Here is a 19,257-nt window from a genome sequence, read left to right on the forward strand (position 1 = left end):
TCAAAATATTCTCTTTACTAGTTGCTCCTTTTTGTTCAGATCAGGTCTCAACATGATAATGTAGCATTTAGGGGAAAAGATGCAACCCAGTAGCCCTGCACCAGATGACAAGATGGAGAAGATCTCCACAGCGACCATGTATTTTCCTTTGGTGCTAAGGTAAGTTGGAACAAAGGACAACCAGACACTGCAAAACAACAGCATGCTGAACGTAATAAATTTGGCTTCATTAAAAGTATCTGGTAACTTCCTGGCTAGGAAAGCCACACTGAAACTGACAGTAGCCAAGAAGCCCATAAAGCCCAAGACACAATAAAACATTACATTGGACCCTTCATTACATTGTACGATTATTTGATTTATTTCTGAATGCATATCAACATCTGGAAATGGTGGAGAGGTTGCCAGCCAACCAATACAAAGAGTAGTTTGCACAAGAAAGGATGAAATAACAATAGAGGCAGCCAGTTTTTCCCCCAACCATTTCCTCATTTTGGAACCTGGTTTGGTGGCCATGAAAGCTAGAATCACTGTGATGGTTTTGGCCAACATACAAGAAACAGCCACAGAGAAGATGATGCCAAAAGCAGTTTGTCGAAGAAGACATGTCACCATATTGGGCTGGCCAATGAATAGGAAAACACAAAGGAAGCAGAGCAGGAGGGACAGGAGGAGAGTGTATGAAAGTCTCCTGTTGTTGGCTTTGACAATAGGTGTGTCATGGTGCTTCATGAAAGTTCCTATCACCATAACTGTGATGGAAGAAAAGGAAAGAGCCAATGTGGCCAAACTGACCCCCAAAGGTTCTTCATAGGATAGGAAATGCGTAAACTTTGGAACGCAGAAGTCCTGGTCATTGTTTGGGTAATGATCTTCTGGGCACAAAAAGCAGTCATCCATGTCTGGAAAAGAAAATGTGCATATCCACATAAGATATACCAGCTCAGGATTGCAGAGCCCCTCGCATGATGGGTGCCAGGCTTAACTTTTGAGTAAAAAGCATGCAGTCTGTTTTTGCATGTATACAGTATTTGTAGCATACTAGGATATATCCTTGACTTTGAAAGATAATATAGAAGAAATATTATTGGGTTCTATGCCTCTTTAACACCCCGCCAAGTTCAGACAGAAGAAACAATAGTTTGAGACAACTAAATTAAAATGCAACAATACCTTAAACTAAGGATGAGAGTCATGTTGCCAAAACATTTTATGGTCAGAAACACTGAAGTTACTATCCTCATATTTTAATGTGTTGGAAAAGCAATCCTCATTCTGTGACACCTTTATATGCCTGTTGAGGTTTTGTGCCTGGCCCAATAATGGTTTTTAACATTTCTCATCATCATCATAAAATAAAATATTATGAAAACAAAGCACTAATTAATACAGAAGATTGTTAAGGCTCCAAGCCTCCATGTTAAGCCCAACAAAATTAATAAGAACATAAAAAGATAAGCAGACAAAAGGCCCATTCTGTTCTCACAGTGGCCACCCAGATGCCTTTGAGAAGCCTATCAACAGGATATGAAGAACATTCTATTTCTTGTGATCCCCATTCATTGGCATTTTGAGGCATAATGCCTCTTTTACTGGAGGTAATACTAACAGCCATGAGTTTGTCAATTCCCTTGTTATAACTCTCCAAGTTGGTGATCATCACTTCATCTTGTGGCAGCAAACTCCAGATCTTAGTTCTCAGCCTTGTGTGTGTTTTCAGCCCCAGAAATTATCTGGGAAAAGCTCTTGGAATGTAAATTAATAAAGCAAGTAGCTAATAAAAGAAGCAAAGGCTCTTAAAGACTCTGACTGCTATTCCCATTTTTATGACCTTTTTAACTTTCAATATGAATGAATGAATTTTATTATTATGGTCGCAGACCAGATATTAAAAAAAAAAGACATGAAAAGGCAAACAAACAGGATGGAGGATTTGTATATTTAGGATACAGAGCTACAATACTTCCAAGAGCCCGATTCTTTAAAGAGCAGGATGACAACAACTTTTTCCTAATTTGCATTGAAATAAGGAGAAACTTTGCAACTTTAGCAGTGATATAAGATGACACATCACCAAGACAGGTCGACACCAGATAGGCGGAATTGCCCTTAGGCAAAGCTGTTACCAAAGGGGAAATTAGTCTGCTCCTGTATTCTTTATATAGCCCATAGGATAGAAGAACGTGTTCTACAGACTCCACTGCACCATCTCCACAGAGACATAACCGTTCACTAACTGGAATCTTGTTGAAACGGCCCTCCAACAGTGCCAAAGGGAGCACGTTAAACCGAGTAAATGCTCTCCTATATTTTGGAATGGTCAGTGAGAACATATAGGGGGCTACAGTGATTCCATAATTGCCAAAGTTCCTATAGATTAGTGGGGAGCAGAGTTTGTTAGCTGCATTTCTTAAGTACTGCAAATCTATATCAATTAATCTTTGAATGACCAAAAACTGAGTCTTCTCGAGCCCATAATTCCGCAGCACTTCAAGGGAAAACCCCAAGGTGTTTATTTTCTTCGCCACTGCATGCATCCAGCGGCTCTCGAAGGTATCTGAGAGCAATAGGGAAAGATAGCTGCCAGGAACTTCCAATATTAGAGAGATTGAAGGAGAGAGACACTCTCACATGCCTCAGGGATCAATGAAAATGTTGTCCCCTAAACTGTGACAACGTCTTAACATTTAAACGATAAGTGATGTCCAAATACTATATCACAGCCAACACATTTGTTAAACTTTATCCACAGCACCTTACCTTTTTTGTCGGAAATCTTCCCTTCTGGACATGGAAGGCAATCATAGCAGCAAAATGGTTTCCCTTCCTGCTTGGTCTTACTATAACCAGGTTGACACTTGTCATTACACAATGAAACAGGACACACCTGTCCATGTATGAAAGGGAAACATGTTTTAATCAAAAAAATAAGTTTTCGCCAGGTTGTATCTGTAAAGCTGTAAGGCAGAAACTTTTTCAGCTGAAGAGCCACTTTCCTTTGGGGGCAACTTTCTGGAGGCCACTTGTGAATAGTGAGCAGGGGCCTAGGGAAGAGGAGATCCAAGCAGATACTGTGAAGGGTGTGCCTATGGAAAGGGTGTGTGGCTGAGTAGGTGGTGTAGCATGTGGAGAGTCCCGGAGACCAAATATGGAGTGCTATGTTTGGTCCCTGGGCTGGACATTTCCTATTCCCATCCTAAATCTCCAGCTCTTCTCCCTTTTCCTTGACTCATGGGAGACAGGGCACAATAAGAAGTGATTAGGCAGGAGTGGTGTTGGAAGCAAATCACTTCAGTGAAGTGAGGTGAAGAGCTCCCATGGCTTAGTGAGGATGTGGATGGAGTGTTACATATTTCCACCTAAAGGTTCTACTATAGTTAGTAAATCGTTAATATTGTGAAGGAACTAGGGAAGGAAGTATCTGTCAGTTTCGGTTCTCTCAGTTTCTCATTTTTTCTTCAATCTTAAATTCTCCACAGTTCTGCATACAATTGTGAGTTATTGTTTTTTTAAAAAATCATCATGATTTGTTTCTGCGTTTTAGTGTGAATTTCTCTTCATAAATACATTTTTGTGTACAGTGTTGACTAAAGTATACATTTTTGCAAACAATTTATCCTATCATAATGCAATTTTGCATGTTATTTTCACTAACATATTCATTCTTATGCACACTTTCCCCTACTATGCATTCTTGTAAACTTTGTTTCATTAGAGAACTGCATCACAAAATGTGGAGAAGTGTGAATTTTGAAGGATGGATCCTACCTGGTTAAACCTGCTGGGCCATAAGATGGCATCCTCCGAAATGGTGAACAGTTTGTCTGGGGGCGCCTGAGGATCTATCCTTCCAACCTTGACTCTAAGAAAGGACTGGTTTGGGAATGTGACCCAGTTGATAATATCAAATCCAGAAACCAATTCCCCATTTTGATCAAAGGAAACCTTTTCTCCAGCACTGTTGTTGAATGAGACACTTCTCAGAAAGTGGTGAAGCTAGATGGGGGGGGGGAATAAGGTTGTAAAAAGAGATGGAAACATACTTTTGATCTATAGTTAATTATTTCTTTAAAAGTTCACATATTCCATCCCCTGTTAGTTTTGTTGCTCAATCAGAGGTTCATTCTGTCTTGTTTTGTGATAATTTTTTGAAAGACAAAAATTTCTCAGTGTTTTTTTCTCCAATGCATTTCCTCATTTCATTGGAAAAATAGAAAAAGTGTTTTTTTTCTGTTTAAAATGCTCTTCTTGTGTACCTAAAACTATACACGTTTTGATTCCTTAAAATGCTATAGCCGTAGGCTGTCATACTTAGGGTTGCCATATTGCCTGGATTCTTTGCATGCCACCTGGTGCCTGTTTAGCCGCTTAGGTGGCCCAGATTCTCAGCTTTAATTTAAAAAAAAAAGTTTCTAGGTGGTCCGGTTCTCGAGATATACATAAAAATGTCAGCCACCCCCAACTGTTAAATCTTTCTTTAAACAGTACTGTACAGTACAGCACTTCATAGCTTTAACCCCACCCTTTCAGGATTGCAGCCAATCAGTGAAGCCAGGGTTGTGTTTCAGTTTCATTGACCTGATGCAGTGTCTAGAAAACCTCATTGCAATGCCAGAAAATGGTGGTTTCCTCTCTGTTTATCTGAAAATCTCATTAATTGGGTAAGTATATACATTTCAGTTTTTTTCCCTCTTATGTGCAGGAGTCAGATCCTGGGCAGTGTTTTGAAAACCTTCCCAATACTTGCTTTTGTAAAAGCAATTCTAATCCCATATACCCAGAGTAAATTCCATTGAATTCAATAGGACTTACTTTTGAGTAAACATGGTTATGAATGTGCGGAAAATCAATGGGACTTTGGAGTGAATGTAAAAAAGAATTGTGTTTGTGTTCTAACTCTTTCTGTCTTCCCCCTCTCCAGTCCTATTTTAAAGCAAGTAGGCAGGGCTTACTTAGGTATTACAGTTTTTATTCTGTAGAAAACTAATACTGATTTCTTTAAAACTAATACTGATTTTTCTGCAATGACCAACTGGTTTGACAATAAACTGTTATATGGGCTGTATGTATTTATACATCTGCAGTGTGTGCGTGTATGGAGTCTTATGATTCGGAATTTTGGGTTTTGTGAATGAAGTTGCTTATCACTTGAGGTTGCATTTCTGTCCCTGTTTGAGTAAGCCCCACTGAATACACTGGGACTTGCTTCTGAATAAATAAACCTAGGATTGCACTATAAATATCTTTACAGTTTGTGTAAATAATAAATATATTTGATAGTCATGCTTATATAAATATTTCTTCATTTATCATATTTTTGGTTTTTGGTTAGGAATCCTGACTGGTTGTGGGATGCTGAGTTTTCTGCCTTACTCATAGGAATCTTGTTGTGGTTGGTATGGTGTTGCATTTAGGAAAGTGTTACTGCCTTTCGTGTTGTTGTTTTCCTGTTTGCATTTCACTTATCTTTAACCTCACTCCATTACAACCATAGAAGCAACAGCAGCATATACAAGATAATTAACTCCCATTAGTGATAAGAGCAAGAATTTATAATTGTTATTTTAATTAAAACAAGAGGCTTATCACTACTTTGAAGAGGACCAGATATTTATTTTCTTTCTGAGCCCAGGACTGGGTCTTTCATGATGCCCGGTGGGTGGGTGGGGGGAGCAGGAGAGTAGTCGATAAGACAGACATCCTGGCATTGGTAATCTAATTAGCAAGGTATGTGTGGGGTTGTTGCACACTGCCAGGCCCAGTTTCATTCTGAGTATGGAGGTGGAACCTGTGTAGATGTGGTTGATCAAAGGGAGAAGAAATTTTGAGTTAAGCAAAGTTCTGCTTTTATAAAACCTAAGAAACATACAGATATTTTGAATGTCTGAGTGCCTGCACCAGTGGAATACTGGAGGAACTTGTAAAACTTGCTGCAATAGTATTTAGAACTGAGAAGGTGGTGTGAAAGTCTCCTTTTCCTAACATTTTGTCATCTTGTTTTTCTCCACCCACCACATCTCTGAAATATATCGTATATGTAATGGTTCACCATACTGCTGCCCTGACTTACTTTGTTTGGTGCTATTTTGTGTTTTTATTATGTTTTTATATTGATTGTGCATTTTTATTGTTTTATTATATTTGTAAGCTGTGCTTAGCTCTGCTTTTAACAGCAGAAGTGCAGGATATAAATCCTCTTAATCAATCAATAAATATTCCATAGTGTTGGAAACTAGAGTCTAGGCATTTAAGGCTGAAAATGTTGCTTTTAAAAAAAGTTTTCTCACATCTTTCCCCAGTTTTTGGTGGTAATTCCTAGGCACAAAAACAAAACAACTGGACAATCCAAATATTAATATACAAATAATATGCATAATATGCAAATAATATGCAAATATATTGCATACTATGCATAATATGCAAATTAGCCTGCCCAGATATGTGGAACTGGAATATGGCAACCCTAGTCATACAAGTCCACACAAACGTCATTCATTCTAGTCTAATTATAGGCAATAAAGAATGGAAGTTGAATGGTTGCTGTGTGCACAGTCCCCTCTGCTCCCAATCCAACAGTCGGGGTGGCACAAGCAGAAAGCTTTTTTCAAAAATGAAAAAAAATGAAAATCTTTCTGAACAGCTGAAAAGGGATAAAGTGAGGCAGGATTTAGACCCTCTCCTCCCCATGCTGCACAAATGACACAATGACAGTCTAAATCAAAGAGAAACACCATAGCATGTTATTCAATGCTAGTTCTACTCAGAGTAGACCTATTGAAGTTAATAGACATGTCTAACTTAGGCCACAATGGGTCTATTCTGAGTAGGCCTCAGTTGAATACAATCCACAATAGCAAAGCAAGAAGATCAAACAAACTGTTTCTGATATTCCAAGACAGAAAACAAGAAAGAAGAAATATGTTTATAGTCATCAGGCATAACCAAGTCCACTTATTCACCTAGCTCTAGGACTTAGAAGACAAAATTCCAGCCTTTGTACAGAGAAAACTTTCCATATGGTTTAGAACCTGTATTGTTGCATCAACAGATATGATGAGTTCTTCTGCATTAGTTCACTCAGGAGATTACCTGCCATGGCTGCTGATCCAGAAGCTCCCATCTTTCTCCTTTCACCATTATTCTATGTTTTGATATGGATGAATGCATTGCATGCAAAGCATGTGCTACAGCATAGACTGCATTGTAGATGCTGTAGCTGTGGGCCGTCATGCTCGTTTCAAAGACAGACCCAGGAAGAATCTCCAGTTTCTCTTCCCCAGTGCAGATATTGCCACTTATCTTGCCTATACCAGAGCTGGGCAACAAACAGTTAAATGCCTGTTGCCAGAAGTCCCCCAGAAAACCATCTTCTGTTTCCAGTATTGGGTTCCTCATCTGAACAAATTTCTGGAATGATGATACCTCCTTTGAATGAATTGTTATAGACATAGCGCCATGGATGGAATCTAGGTCCCAGCTCCTCTGAAGAGGAAGTGAGGTGAAATCCACTTCAGCTGTCATAACCCAGACCTTTGACTTCACTGGTATATACTCAATTTCTGACATTTTAAGCAAATTTCTCAGAGTTATCATGGTCTGAAATTCTCCATGAAAGATCACTGTATTGGCTGTGCTTTTCATGGTGACCTGTATTATTTCAAGTGCCTCCTCCACCACTCTAGCAATGTTACTGGAAAATACATCTGGCAGTTTTACTATGAAGTCAAAGCAGATACCACTCTGAGTAAACATGGGGAATACATTCTGTAGCAATGTCTCTGCTGCACTGCCAGTATCAAGGTAAATCACCCCAATCCACGTCCATCTGAAATGAAGCATTATCTGGAGAATCCCCCTATACTGATGGTCCCCATTTGGAAACATCCAGTGGAAAAAAACAGCTTGATTTTTGGTATTGATCCCTGGAGCAGAGCCATATATGAGCTAATGAAGGAAAGAAAGAAAGAAGATGGGAAAACAGACTTCTGGAATAAAACAATATGGGTTTTTGTTTGAGGTGACGTACTTGCTATATTATAGATCCTCCGTGGCGCAGAGTTGTAAGCAGCTGTAATGCAGCCGAAGCTCTGCTCATGGCCAGAGTTCGATTCCAATGGAAGGAGGAAGTCGAATCTCCGGTAAAAGGGGTCGAAGTCCACTCAGCCTTCCATCCATCTGTGGTCAGTAAAATAAGTACCCGGCATATGCTGGGGAGTAAAGAAAGGCCGGGGAAGGAACTGGCAATCCCACCCCATATATACAGTCTGCCTAGTAAACGTCGCAAGACATCACCCTAAGAGTCGGAAACGACTTGCACTACAAGTGTGGGGACACCTCTACCTTTACCTTTATTTGCTATATTGTGATGCCTGTCTGTTAACATCAAATAGGGTCCCATCTATTTTATTTCTATTTATTTTATTTTATTCAGCTTATATCCCGCCTGACTAGCAAACAGCTCTCTGGGCAGCAAACATAGAAATATATACAATAATAAAATTACAAGATCAATATAACAAATATAAAAGTACATCATCTAAAATACCAATTACAACATTTACATAAATAACTTAGATTAAAATGCCTCAGAGAAGAGAAAGGTTTTAACCTGGAGCCGAAAAGATAATAGTGTCGGCGCCAGGCGTACCTCCTCGGGGAGACTATTCCACAATTCGGGGGCCACCACTGAGAAGGCCCTAGATCTTGTTACTACCCTCCGGGCCTCCCTATGGGTCGGGACCCAGAGGAGGGCCTTCGTAGTAGACCGTAGTGTATGAGCCGGTTCATAACGGGAGAGGCATTCCTGCAGGTATCGTGGTCCCGCGCCGTATAAGGCTTTATAGGTTAATACCAACACTTTGAATCTGGCCCGGTAGCATATTGGAAGCCAGTGCAGGCGAGCCAGAACAGGTGTTATATGCTCAGACCGCTTAGTTCTTGTTAGCAGTCTGGCCGCCGTATTTTGCACTAGCTGTAGCTTCCGAACCGTCTTCAGAGGTAGCCCTACGTAGAGCGCATTGCAGTAGTCCAAACGTGAGGTTACCAGAGCATGAACCACTGATGTAAGGTCCTCCTTACTCAGATAGGGACGTAGCTGGGCTACCAACCGAAGTTGGTAAAACGCATTCCATGCCACCGAGGCTACATGGGCCTCGAGTGATATGGAAGAGTCTAAAACGACTCCCAAACTATGAACCCGATCCTTTAGGGGGAGTGTAACCCCGTCCAGGACAGGGTATGTATCCACCATCTGACCAGAGAAACCATCCACCAGCAGCATCTCAGTCTTATCCGGATTGAGTCTCAGTTTGTTAGTTCTCATCCAGTCTATTGTCGCGTCCAGACAACGGTTCAGCACATCGATCGCCTCACCTGAAGAAGATGAAAAGGAGAAGAGCTGCGTGTCATCAGCGTACTGATGACAACGCACTCCAAAACTCCGGATGACTGCACCCAACGGCTTCATATAGATATTAAAGAGCATGGGAGACAAGACTGAACCCTGCGGGACCCCATATTGGAGAACCCACGGGGTCGAGCAATGTTCCCCAAGTATTATCTTCTGGAGACGGCCCGCCAAGTAGGAGCGGAACCACTGCCAAGCAGTGCCTCCAACACCCAACTCCGCAAGTCTCTCCAGAAGGATACCATGGTCGATGGTATCAAAAGCCGCTGAGAGATCAAGGAGAATCAACAGAGTTACACTCCCTCTGTCTCTCTCCCAATATAGGTCATCACACAGGGCGACCAAGGCCGTCTCAGTGCCAAAACCAGGTCTGAAACCCGACTGAAATGTATCTAGATAATCGGTTTCATCCAATAGCACCTGGAGCTGGTCAGCAACCACTCGTTCCAAGACCTTGCCCAAGAATGGAACATTTGCCACTGGTCTATAGTTGTTAAAGTCCTCTGGGTCCAAGGAAGGTTTTTTCAGGAGTGGTCTCACCGCCGCTTCTTTCAGACAGCCAGGGACCACTCCCTCTCGTAAAGATATCAATTAGTTTTTAAACTGAGCTTTCAATGAATATTTTTGAACAAAGATTCACAGTGAACTGGCTGCCAATATGCTAGTGCCTAGATTTAAGGTCTTGCCAGTGGAGGCTGGTGCATTACAGCAAATGAGGCACTGCCACATTAACCTCATCCTGCCCTCAAACAGTCTCCATCTGCCTCATTTCTTATTTACAGCCTGTCTAGGGCAGTGGCTGGTGACTTCCTCCTCCTTAGTGTCGGTGTTCCTATTGTAGAAATCAGCAGGGAAAAGAATTTATCAGCTCTACTGTTATTGGCTCTGCCTCCATCTACTCCACCTATATGTGGGCTCCATGGATTCTGCCCCACCAGTCACAATGTGCACCACCTACCTCTGGGTCTTGCTGATCATCTATAAAACATATTTAAGAGGCCATCTTATATGTACATGCCCAGTCACAGCAGCCTTTGGAAGAGACACTTTTGACAGTGCAACATGTCCCTGAGGTATACTTCATGACCACCTGGAAGCAGAGCTTTGAGCATTGTGGCACGTATTCTGTGGAATTCCTTCCCTTTGGATATTGGGCACACATCTATAATGCTATGTTTTCCCCAGTAGTGTGAGCCAGCTATGTTGACCATACTGTTGAAGACACTTTACTGCTCTTCTTGCGTTTTTTTTTTTTGTATATACTTTCAAGTCTTAAAATCTATACCTCCCTGGTATGATGAGCAAAATGTATATCCAGTTCAGGCCATAAAATGGCATTACAAAGACACAGACTACACCCCAGTCTTCTCCAAATCTCTTTTTTTGGGCTGGGTCTTTTGGGAGTTGGATCCTAACAACATCCAAAGGGCACCAGGTTGGGGAATTATGCCATAGGTACGTGTGTATATATATTTGTATGTTAGCAGCTGATGAAGGCAGAAGCCGAAATGTTTTGGTAATACAATAAAAACCTCTGTTTTGTTAATCACAATTATGTGTATATATTTTTAGGTGATTAATGGAATCCTTATAGGGATTCAGAGCAAGCTTGGGTGAAGTTCTGTTTGGTGCTTTCAAAACTGTCTTTCTCTCTCTCTCTCTCTCTCTCTCTCTCTCTCTATAGGCTAGGGCAGCAAACAAAACATTAAAAGCACTCTAACTCATCATAAAAACAGACTTTAAAATATATTAAAATGAAACATCTTTAAAAATATCATTTTTTAAAAAAAAGCTTTCCAAACATCTTAAAAAGCAATTCCAACACACAAGCAGACTGGAATAAGGTCTCTAGTTAAAAGGCTTGTTGAAAGAGGAAGGTCTTCAGTAGCACCAAAAAGATAACAGAGATTATGCCCGTCTAATATTTAAGAGGAGCACATTCCATAGGGGGCAGGTACCTCTACACTAATTTTCTGCTTCCTATGTTGTGCCAAATGGATGTCCTAATAAAGCCCTCACCTGCAGAGCTCAGTGATTGACTGGGTATACAAGGGGTAAGATGATCTGTCAAGTATCTTGGTTCCAAGCTGTATAGGGCTTTATACACCAAAACTAGAACCTTGAACTCACCCTGACTGATAATGGGTAGCCAGTGCAATTCTTTCAGCAGCGGGTGACATGTTGGCGATACCCTGCCCCAGTGAGCAGTCACGCTGCCACATTTTGCACTAGCTGCAGCATCTGGACCAACCTCAAGGGCAACCCCACATAGAGTGCATTACAGTAATCCAATCTGGAAGTTACCAGTGGATGGACAACAGTGGTAAGGCTATCCCAGTCCAGAAACAGCCATACCTGTTTTACCAGCTGAAGCTAGTAAAAGGTACTCCTGGCTACTGAGGTTACCTGGGCCTCTAGCAACAAAGATGGATCCAGGAGTACCCCCAGACTACAAACCTGCCCTTTCAGAGGGAGTACGACCCCATCCAAAGCAGGCAACTGACCAACTATGCAAACTCAGGAGCCACCAATCCACAGCACCTCTATCTTGGTAGGATTCAGTTTATTGGTCCTCATCCAGCCCACCACCGAGGGCTTGCACAGCCTCTCTTGATTCAGATGTTACAGAGAAATAGAACTGGGTGTCATCAGCATACTGCTGACATCCCAAATCTCCTGGTGATTGCTGCCAAGGGCTTCATATAGATGTTAAATAACATTGGGGACAAAATGGTACTCCTGAGTACCAGCACAACTGCCAGGGGGCTGAAAGACAATCACCCAATGCTATTCCCTGAAAATGACCCTGGAGGTAGGATCAGAAGCACTGTAAAACAGTGCCTCCGATACCCATCTCACCAAGTTGGTTCAGAAGGATACCATGATCAATAGTATCAAAAGCGGCTGAGAGATCTAGTAAGAATAGCAGGGACACACTCCCTCTCTCCTTCTCCCAATAAAGGTCATCCATCAGGGTGACCAAGGCTGATTCAGTCCCAAACCAGGCCTTAACCCAGATTGAAACCCAGATGTTTCATCAAAGAGTAAGTGCTATTGCTGTGCCACAACTCTTCCCTAAAAAGGGAGTATTTGTGACCCAGAGGTAGTTGTCAAAAAACCAATGGGTTCAGGGTTGGCTTTTTCAGGAGTGGTTAGATCACCACTTTTTTCAGGGCACCTGGAACCATTCTCTCCCACGAAATATGGACCACACCCTGGATCAAGTCAGTCAACCCCCTCGGCAAGCTTTAATAAGCCAAGTGGGGCAAGGGTCATAAGGACACATTGCTGGCCACTTCATTGCAAGCACCTTGTCCACATCATCAAGCCTCATCAATTGAAACCGATCCCAAAAGGTTGCAGCAAACATTGCACTGGACACCTCACTCTGGACTACATTAAGTATTAACTGGGCATCAAGTTTGCTACAAGGTGAACAACTTTACCCTCAAAGGACCTTAGAAACAATTCACAGGGGACTCCCAAGGGTCTAAAACTCCATTTCCTGGAGTTGATGTCAACAGACCCCTGACAATACAGAAAAGCTCCACTGGATAGCTGCTCAAGGATGCAATGGTGGCAGAGAAGTGGACTTCTTCACCCCCCTCACCACCACACAGTAGGCATGATTATGATGTTTTCCTCGTGCCTGATCAGCCTCATAGCATGTCTTTCTCTACTTGCTCTCTAGCGATCATTCAGCCTGTTTCATTGCCTTTAGTTCACTGGTATATCAAGGTGAAAAACTGGGCTCCACAATGTCGAAGACGGTGCTCAGGGCAACCGTATCAAGAGCCCAATGCGCCTCTCTGTTCTACAGAGTGACAAGGGCTTCAAAGGTGTCACCTGTTCTATCTACTGGGAACTCCTCCAGGGCACTCAGGAATCCATTAGTCATCGGGGGTTAACCATTGTAATCTCCACCAGCCCTTCAGGGGCAATCGAAGCCGTAAGTCTAAAGTTCACCAATAAGTGGTCTGACCATCCACTCTCCCATCTCCAGACCACCCCTTCCTCCATCTGGAACAAAAACCAAGTGAAGAGTGTGCCCTGCCCTATGTGTCAGGCATAAAGTCTCCTTTATGCAGAGTGCTTGGCTGAATCATTCCCCCTGATATGGACATAAGCAGGCAGCACAAAATGGTGCAGTACATGTAAAGTTTTATAACTTGATCTTACTATCAGGACTCTGAAACTTTACAGCATAAGAGATTGTTCTCTCTTCTCACAGCAGAAACTAAATGATTATGATTAATACCACAAGGTCTAATGAAGCATGATTCTTGACCAGGATCCTTTACTTTTCTGCATTTGAATTTCTGTCTCCATCCATCAACAGTATGTCTAAAAGGCAAGGGAAGCTATGCTCACTTTTGAAACTCCCCTCCAGGGTGCACAAAACTTACCTGTGGGATCTTGTAGATGCCCAGGATGGTTGTCATGTGGAGAAATATGTCAGAATTAGGTCCCCCAATTACTGCTACCAGGTTATTATTCAGATCAGATTTATAATTAGGGATGAATTTGCCGGGTGTGGAGAGAAGCTCCATTGAGGCGAGATAGGTAGGCCGTGGACTAAAATAATTATTATAGATGTTGAAACCAAGGGTGATGTTGGGTAAAATCTGGGAATTTTCAGTAATCTCCTTTACAGCAAATATCAATGCCAGGACGTGTTGATAGTTCTGAGTCAGCAACCTGCAATGACAAATTTATACAGTTCGGGATGGGCTGAACAGCTAATCTCATCCTGTTCCAGGCCCCATCTGCACTGTGCATCTAAAGCAGTATCATACCACTTTAAAATGACATCATTTTCTCCAAAGAATTATGGACACTGTAGTCTCTTAAGGGTGCTCAGAGTTGTTAGTAGACCCCTTTTGCCCTCACAGAACTTCAATCTGCAGACTGGTTTAACAATTAAATCCTCTTCCCAGTGACCTCCTGGTACATGCATCTTTTCCATAAAGTAGGCATGTTTTGCACACTTTGGGGCACCAAACATGCATTTCAAAATCCAGATATGTGCATAATCCAGGTAGGAGTTGTGTTCCAATTGGCAAGCAAACTTGTTCTCAAGCATCAGATTGGGTTGTTCCACTGTGAAAATCATAATCCCCATCACTACATGCGGTGCAACTACTTCAGAAGCTGGCATTAACTACATTAAAGTTCAATACAGGTTTGATAACACTGTAGTGACAAATGAGCAACAGCCATAGACCAGCAGAAAAGCATCTGCTTTGCATGCAGAATGTCCCAGGTTGAATCCCTGGCATCTCCAGATAGGTCTGGGAGAGAGTCCCTGCCTGAAATCCTAGAGAGTTGTTGCCAGTCAGTGTAGACTGCACTGAACTAGATAGAATAGTAGAATTGACATGGGCCTTTAAGGCTGGTGAGTCCAACCCTCTGCTCAGTGCAGGAATCAGACTTAAAGCATGCCTGACAGGTGGCTGTCCAGCTGCATCTTGAATGTCTCCAGAGTTGGAGAAACAATCATCTCCCTGAGTAGTTGTTTCCATTGTCGTACCACTCTAAAAGTTAGGAACTTTTTCCTGATGTTCCTTCAAATTCTGGCTTCCTAAAACTTGAGCCCCTTTTTCTGTGTCCTGCACTCTGGGACAACCAAGAAGAGATCCTGGCCCTCCTCTGTGTGACAACCTTCCAAGAACTTGAGAAGTGCTATCATCTCTCCCCTCAGTCTTCTCATCTAAAAGCTAAACATGTCCAGTTCTTTCAGTCTCTTCTTATAGGGCTTTGTTTCCAGTCCCCTGATCATCCTTTTTTCCTTCCTTGAACCTGCTCCTGTGGAAAAGAGTGGAACTAGTACTTCACACAATTTGGAAACTATACTTCTGTTAATACAGCCCAAAATAGCATTTGCCTTTTTTGCAACCATATCACCCTGTTGGCTCATATTCAGCTTGTGATCAACAACAATTCCAAGATCCTTCTTGCATGTAGTATTGCTGAGCTAAGTATCCCCTATCTTTTAAGTGTGCACTCAGTTTCTCTTTCTTAGGTGTATAATTTTGTACTTATCCCCGTTAAATTTCTTTCTGTAGTTTTCAGCCCAATGCTTCAGCCTCTCAAGATCACTTTGAATTTTGTTTCTGTCCTCCAGGGTATTAGCTATCCCTCCCAATTTTGTATCATCTGCAAATTTGATAAGAGTTCCCTCCACCTCCTCATACCAGTCATCAATAATAATAATGTTGAAGAGCACTGGGCCCAGGACCAAGCCCTGCTGTACCCCACTCATTACCTCCCCCCACTTTGAGAAGGAACCATTGACAAGCACTCTTTGATTATGATTATGCAGTCAGTTGTGGATCCGCCTGATAGATGTTCCATCCAGACCACATTTAGCTAATCAGAATATCATGGGGCACTTTGTCAAAAGCTTTGATGAAGCTGAGATACAGTATGTTATGTCTACAGAATTTCCACAGTCTCTCAGGGAGGTTACCCATTCAAAAAAAAATGAGATGAATCTGGCAGGATTTGTTCTTGACAAATCCATGTTGGCTTCTAGTAGTCATTGTATTGTTTTCAAGGTGCTTGCAGATTGACTACTTTACAATTTGCTACAGAATTTTCCCAGGGATTGATGTCAGACTGACTGTTCTATCATACCCAGGTTCCTCCATTTTGCCCTTTTCAATGATAGGGACCTTAGTCCTCCTCCAGTCATCTGGCACTTCACTCATCCTCCATGATTTCACAAAGATAATAGACAGTGGTTCCGAGAGTTCTTCAGCCAGTTCCTTCAACACTTTAGGATGCAGTTCATTGGGCCCTGCAAATTTGAACTCATTCAAAGAGATTAGTTACTCCTTGACCATTTGTCTATCAGTCTCAATGGTCAACATGGACCAATGGTCTGACTCAGTATAAGGAAGCTTCCTATGTTTCTTCCTAATAAGTGGCCAAGTCCAGATAATTGTGAAGAAACTTTGGCACACACGGTGGGCCTTTGACTTCAAAACAGCAGCACAATGTAGCCATTAATACTTACGCCTCAATGCATTTGTATTCATGTGATAACTATTCCTAATTAACCACACAGTCCTAACCATATCTAGTCGGAAGTAACTCCTATTGAATGACTCCCAGGGAAGTGGAGTTAGGATTGGAGCCTTAGGTAACATCACATGAATGTACATTCGAACTGTTCAAAACAAGCAAGTATGGATCACACAAGTGTCCAAAGTGATGGGATACTTCCCGCTGACATAGAATGCTGCAATTTTGCTGTAATTTGTATGCATATAGGTGCTTTTCCAGAAAAACAACAACAACACAAAAGGGAATTTTTTTTACATCTAAAATCCAGGACATGGCATGGCATTTATTATCCAACTTACATGAGGTCATCAATTAGCTCCTGATATGGATGTTTTGTGAAAGATACAGGATCAGAAATTACATAGATCTGAGAAATTATGCCAGCAACGGTGAGGACTCCTGACTGATAATATTTATGAACTATAGGTATAGGCTCAGTGATGATGCATTTAACAGTAGGAATCTTGCAAACACTCCCAGGAAGCAACACCAATATCAACAGTTCAAGTATAACCATCTTATACACAAATCTTCCTGCAAGAAAGCGGTTTCCCAGTTCACTCATCATCATCAGAGCATCCCAGGTTTGCACAGCTTCATTTCAATGGCTGCTCAAGTGGCAGGTTTTAACTAGGGCAGTAAAGAGTGGAGTGTTTGATACAAGACTGATGGTGGTGCCTCCCTGTAGCCCTACCCCTGAAAGATGCAGCAGATATTTAACACATCTTCTCGTCTTAATACCTAGAATTGCTAATGGCCACCTGAAGTCTCCAGGGAGGTAAGAGATGTGGTAAAATTGATAATTACAGGGAAGATAATCACCTACACACAGGTTCTCTCCACTGCAGAAGAAAACATATTTTTCATATGTCTGTAGATTTCCCCCCTTGTTAGCCCAGTGGGGTGATAGGATTCTCAAAGGATAATAGTGACCCATCTGTTAGTAAGAAAAGAAAAAATGAGCACAGAAAAGGAAATAGTTTCCAAATTATATGTTTCTAGAAGTGGCTCAAAATATTTCACAAGTTGCAAATTTACAATCCAAAGGGAAGCTTCAGTTGCCAGAGGCATCCCCCACACCTTTTTTATTGCTAAGTGCAAACACTGATAAACCTCTTTAAGGAATTTTGCTGATGGAAGGAATTTTTCATGTTCCTTTTGTTGTGTTTTATCATATCCTGAGCTGCGTAGCTATAGCACATTAGCCTCTTCAGTCATTTTCCTATCACATGGCTGTTTGGGACAAAGAGGAATCTATTTTAAAAGGAGTTATATATGATATTTGACAATTTCAACCTGAATGAATTTTGTTCCCATTGAATCTCTTGTACTGAATGCCTGCTTATGTCCAAGCTGCTCCAAATGAGAAAATGAGTTCAAGATGGGTGAGAGTTTCTAAAACAGGAATTTGTAAAGGCAAAATGGCAAACAATTCCAACCAGAAAAAAAGGTGGAAGACAGCAGAAGAAGTCAATGTGTCTTCACAAAAAGCTTACAGATGACCTGAAAACAAAAAAGGACACATATAGGCAGTGGAAGGAAGGTGAGGCCACAAAGGAAGAATACAGTTAGCACAGAGTTGCAGGGGTGGCGTACAAAATCTATACAGGTGATCTCAACATAAAGATCTTGAAGAAATTCTATCCCTACTTACTGATCCTACCATCTGTGCATTGAGGTTGTACAATCAGGGTTCAAAACCTCAAGGATACTGAGCATGTAGATCCAGACTTTCTCTTGTGACCCAACATGGGGATGACAGAAGGTGGAACGTTACATGTGTACATTGTAATCCCTGCATGAGCGTCTATAGTCACTGGAAATTCAACCACCACTTCTGCAAAGACAGAGGAATCTTTTGCTGGAATTATACCTGCACATCACTCTTATGCATGTATAACTTTGCTCTTAACCCCAATGAACAGCACAGAAAGTAAAATAAAAATTGGTTTATTTGAAGAAGAAACAGAAAAAACATTGCATTTTACAATTTACCGTACATATGGGCAGAGTTCTAACTTCAACCCAATCATTCATCCCTAATGCTTTAAACAGAACAAAACAGAGAACCTAACCCTACATACATTCATTGTTAACGTCAAATCACACAGAGAAAAACTAGGAAAGAAAGGAGCTCCAGAGCTTAGGGTGAATATACTGTACATTTCCTGAAGAATGCAGAGAGAGTCTAAGGTCAGAATGGAACTTTCATGTTCAGCCCTGAGCCAAAACCTTACTGTAGCCTTTGCTAGACTGGAAAGATTTCACCTTGCCTTATTTTTCACGGTTCTATGGTGCTCCGATCTTGGTTTCTAGGGTGCGCTGTGTAGAGGAAGGCAACAGTTGAGCCCCCAAGGGAGAGGTGCTACCCATTCTCAAATTTGACAGGTTTAAGTATAGGTTGGGTCTCCACCGGGTTGTATGTAAATCAGGAGGGGGCGTGCAACTGTGGCATGTGAGGACAATGGAAACATTTGGAATGATCAGCAGAAATTCTGGCTTTAACAGATGTGTTTCTCCACGACTCTCCTGTCTCCTGAGAAATGTTGTCTGTAACTTCCTGGTCTTGGGTGATTGATCCCTTATCATCTAGAGGTTCAAGGATATCGTGACTAGATGGGCTCATTGTTTCTTGGAAGTGCCTGGTTTCTACAGAAATGAAAACTCATAAATTTTGGATTCTTCCCATGAGAGTCAGGATGCTTGTGCCCTCTAGCTTCTGACATATACAGATAGCTCACATCTCCACAGAGGGTCTGTTTCCCAGGATTCCTTGTATGTCT

At 41.7% G+C, this 19,257-nt stretch overlaps 1 protein-coding gene across 1 annotated transcript; it reads right to left on the reverse strand.

Annotated features, from left to right (window-relative positions):
- LOC133367301 (vomeronasal type-2 receptor 26-like) lies at positions 1–16,901 on the reverse strand. Its single transcript, XM_061591401.1, has 6 exons — positions 16,774–16,901; positions 13,813–14,104; positions 7,090–7,944; positions 3,769–3,996; positions 2,761–2,887; positions 1–902 (listed from the first exon to the last, which is right to left on the reverse strand). Coding segments are annotated over exons 1-6 (2,406 nt in total). The 5' UTR covers positions 16,776–16,901.
- Positions 16,902–19,257: the final 2,356 nt, after the last annotated feature.

The sequence above is a fragment of the Rhineura floridana genome, chromosome 11 (assembly GCF_030035675.1).
Source record: "Rhineura floridana isolate rRhiFlo1 chromosome 11, rRhiFlo1.hap2, whole genome shotgun sequence".
Lineage (NCBI taxonomy): Eukaryota > Metazoa > Chordata > Lepidosauria > Squamata > Rhineuridae > Rhineura > Rhineura floridana.

Excerpts from the sequence above, each read along its gene's own strand:
- LOC133367301 (XM_061591401.1), bottom strand. Across the intron at positions 7,945-13,812 it reads GCATCTACAAGATCCCACAG|CTCATATATGGCTCTGCTCC; the intron begins GTAAGTTTTGTG and ends TTCCTTCATTAG. Across the intron at positions 3,997-7,089 it reads TGGATCAGCAGCCATGGCAG|CTTCACCACTTTCTGAGAAG; the intron begins GTAATCTCCTGA and ends CCCCCCATCTAG.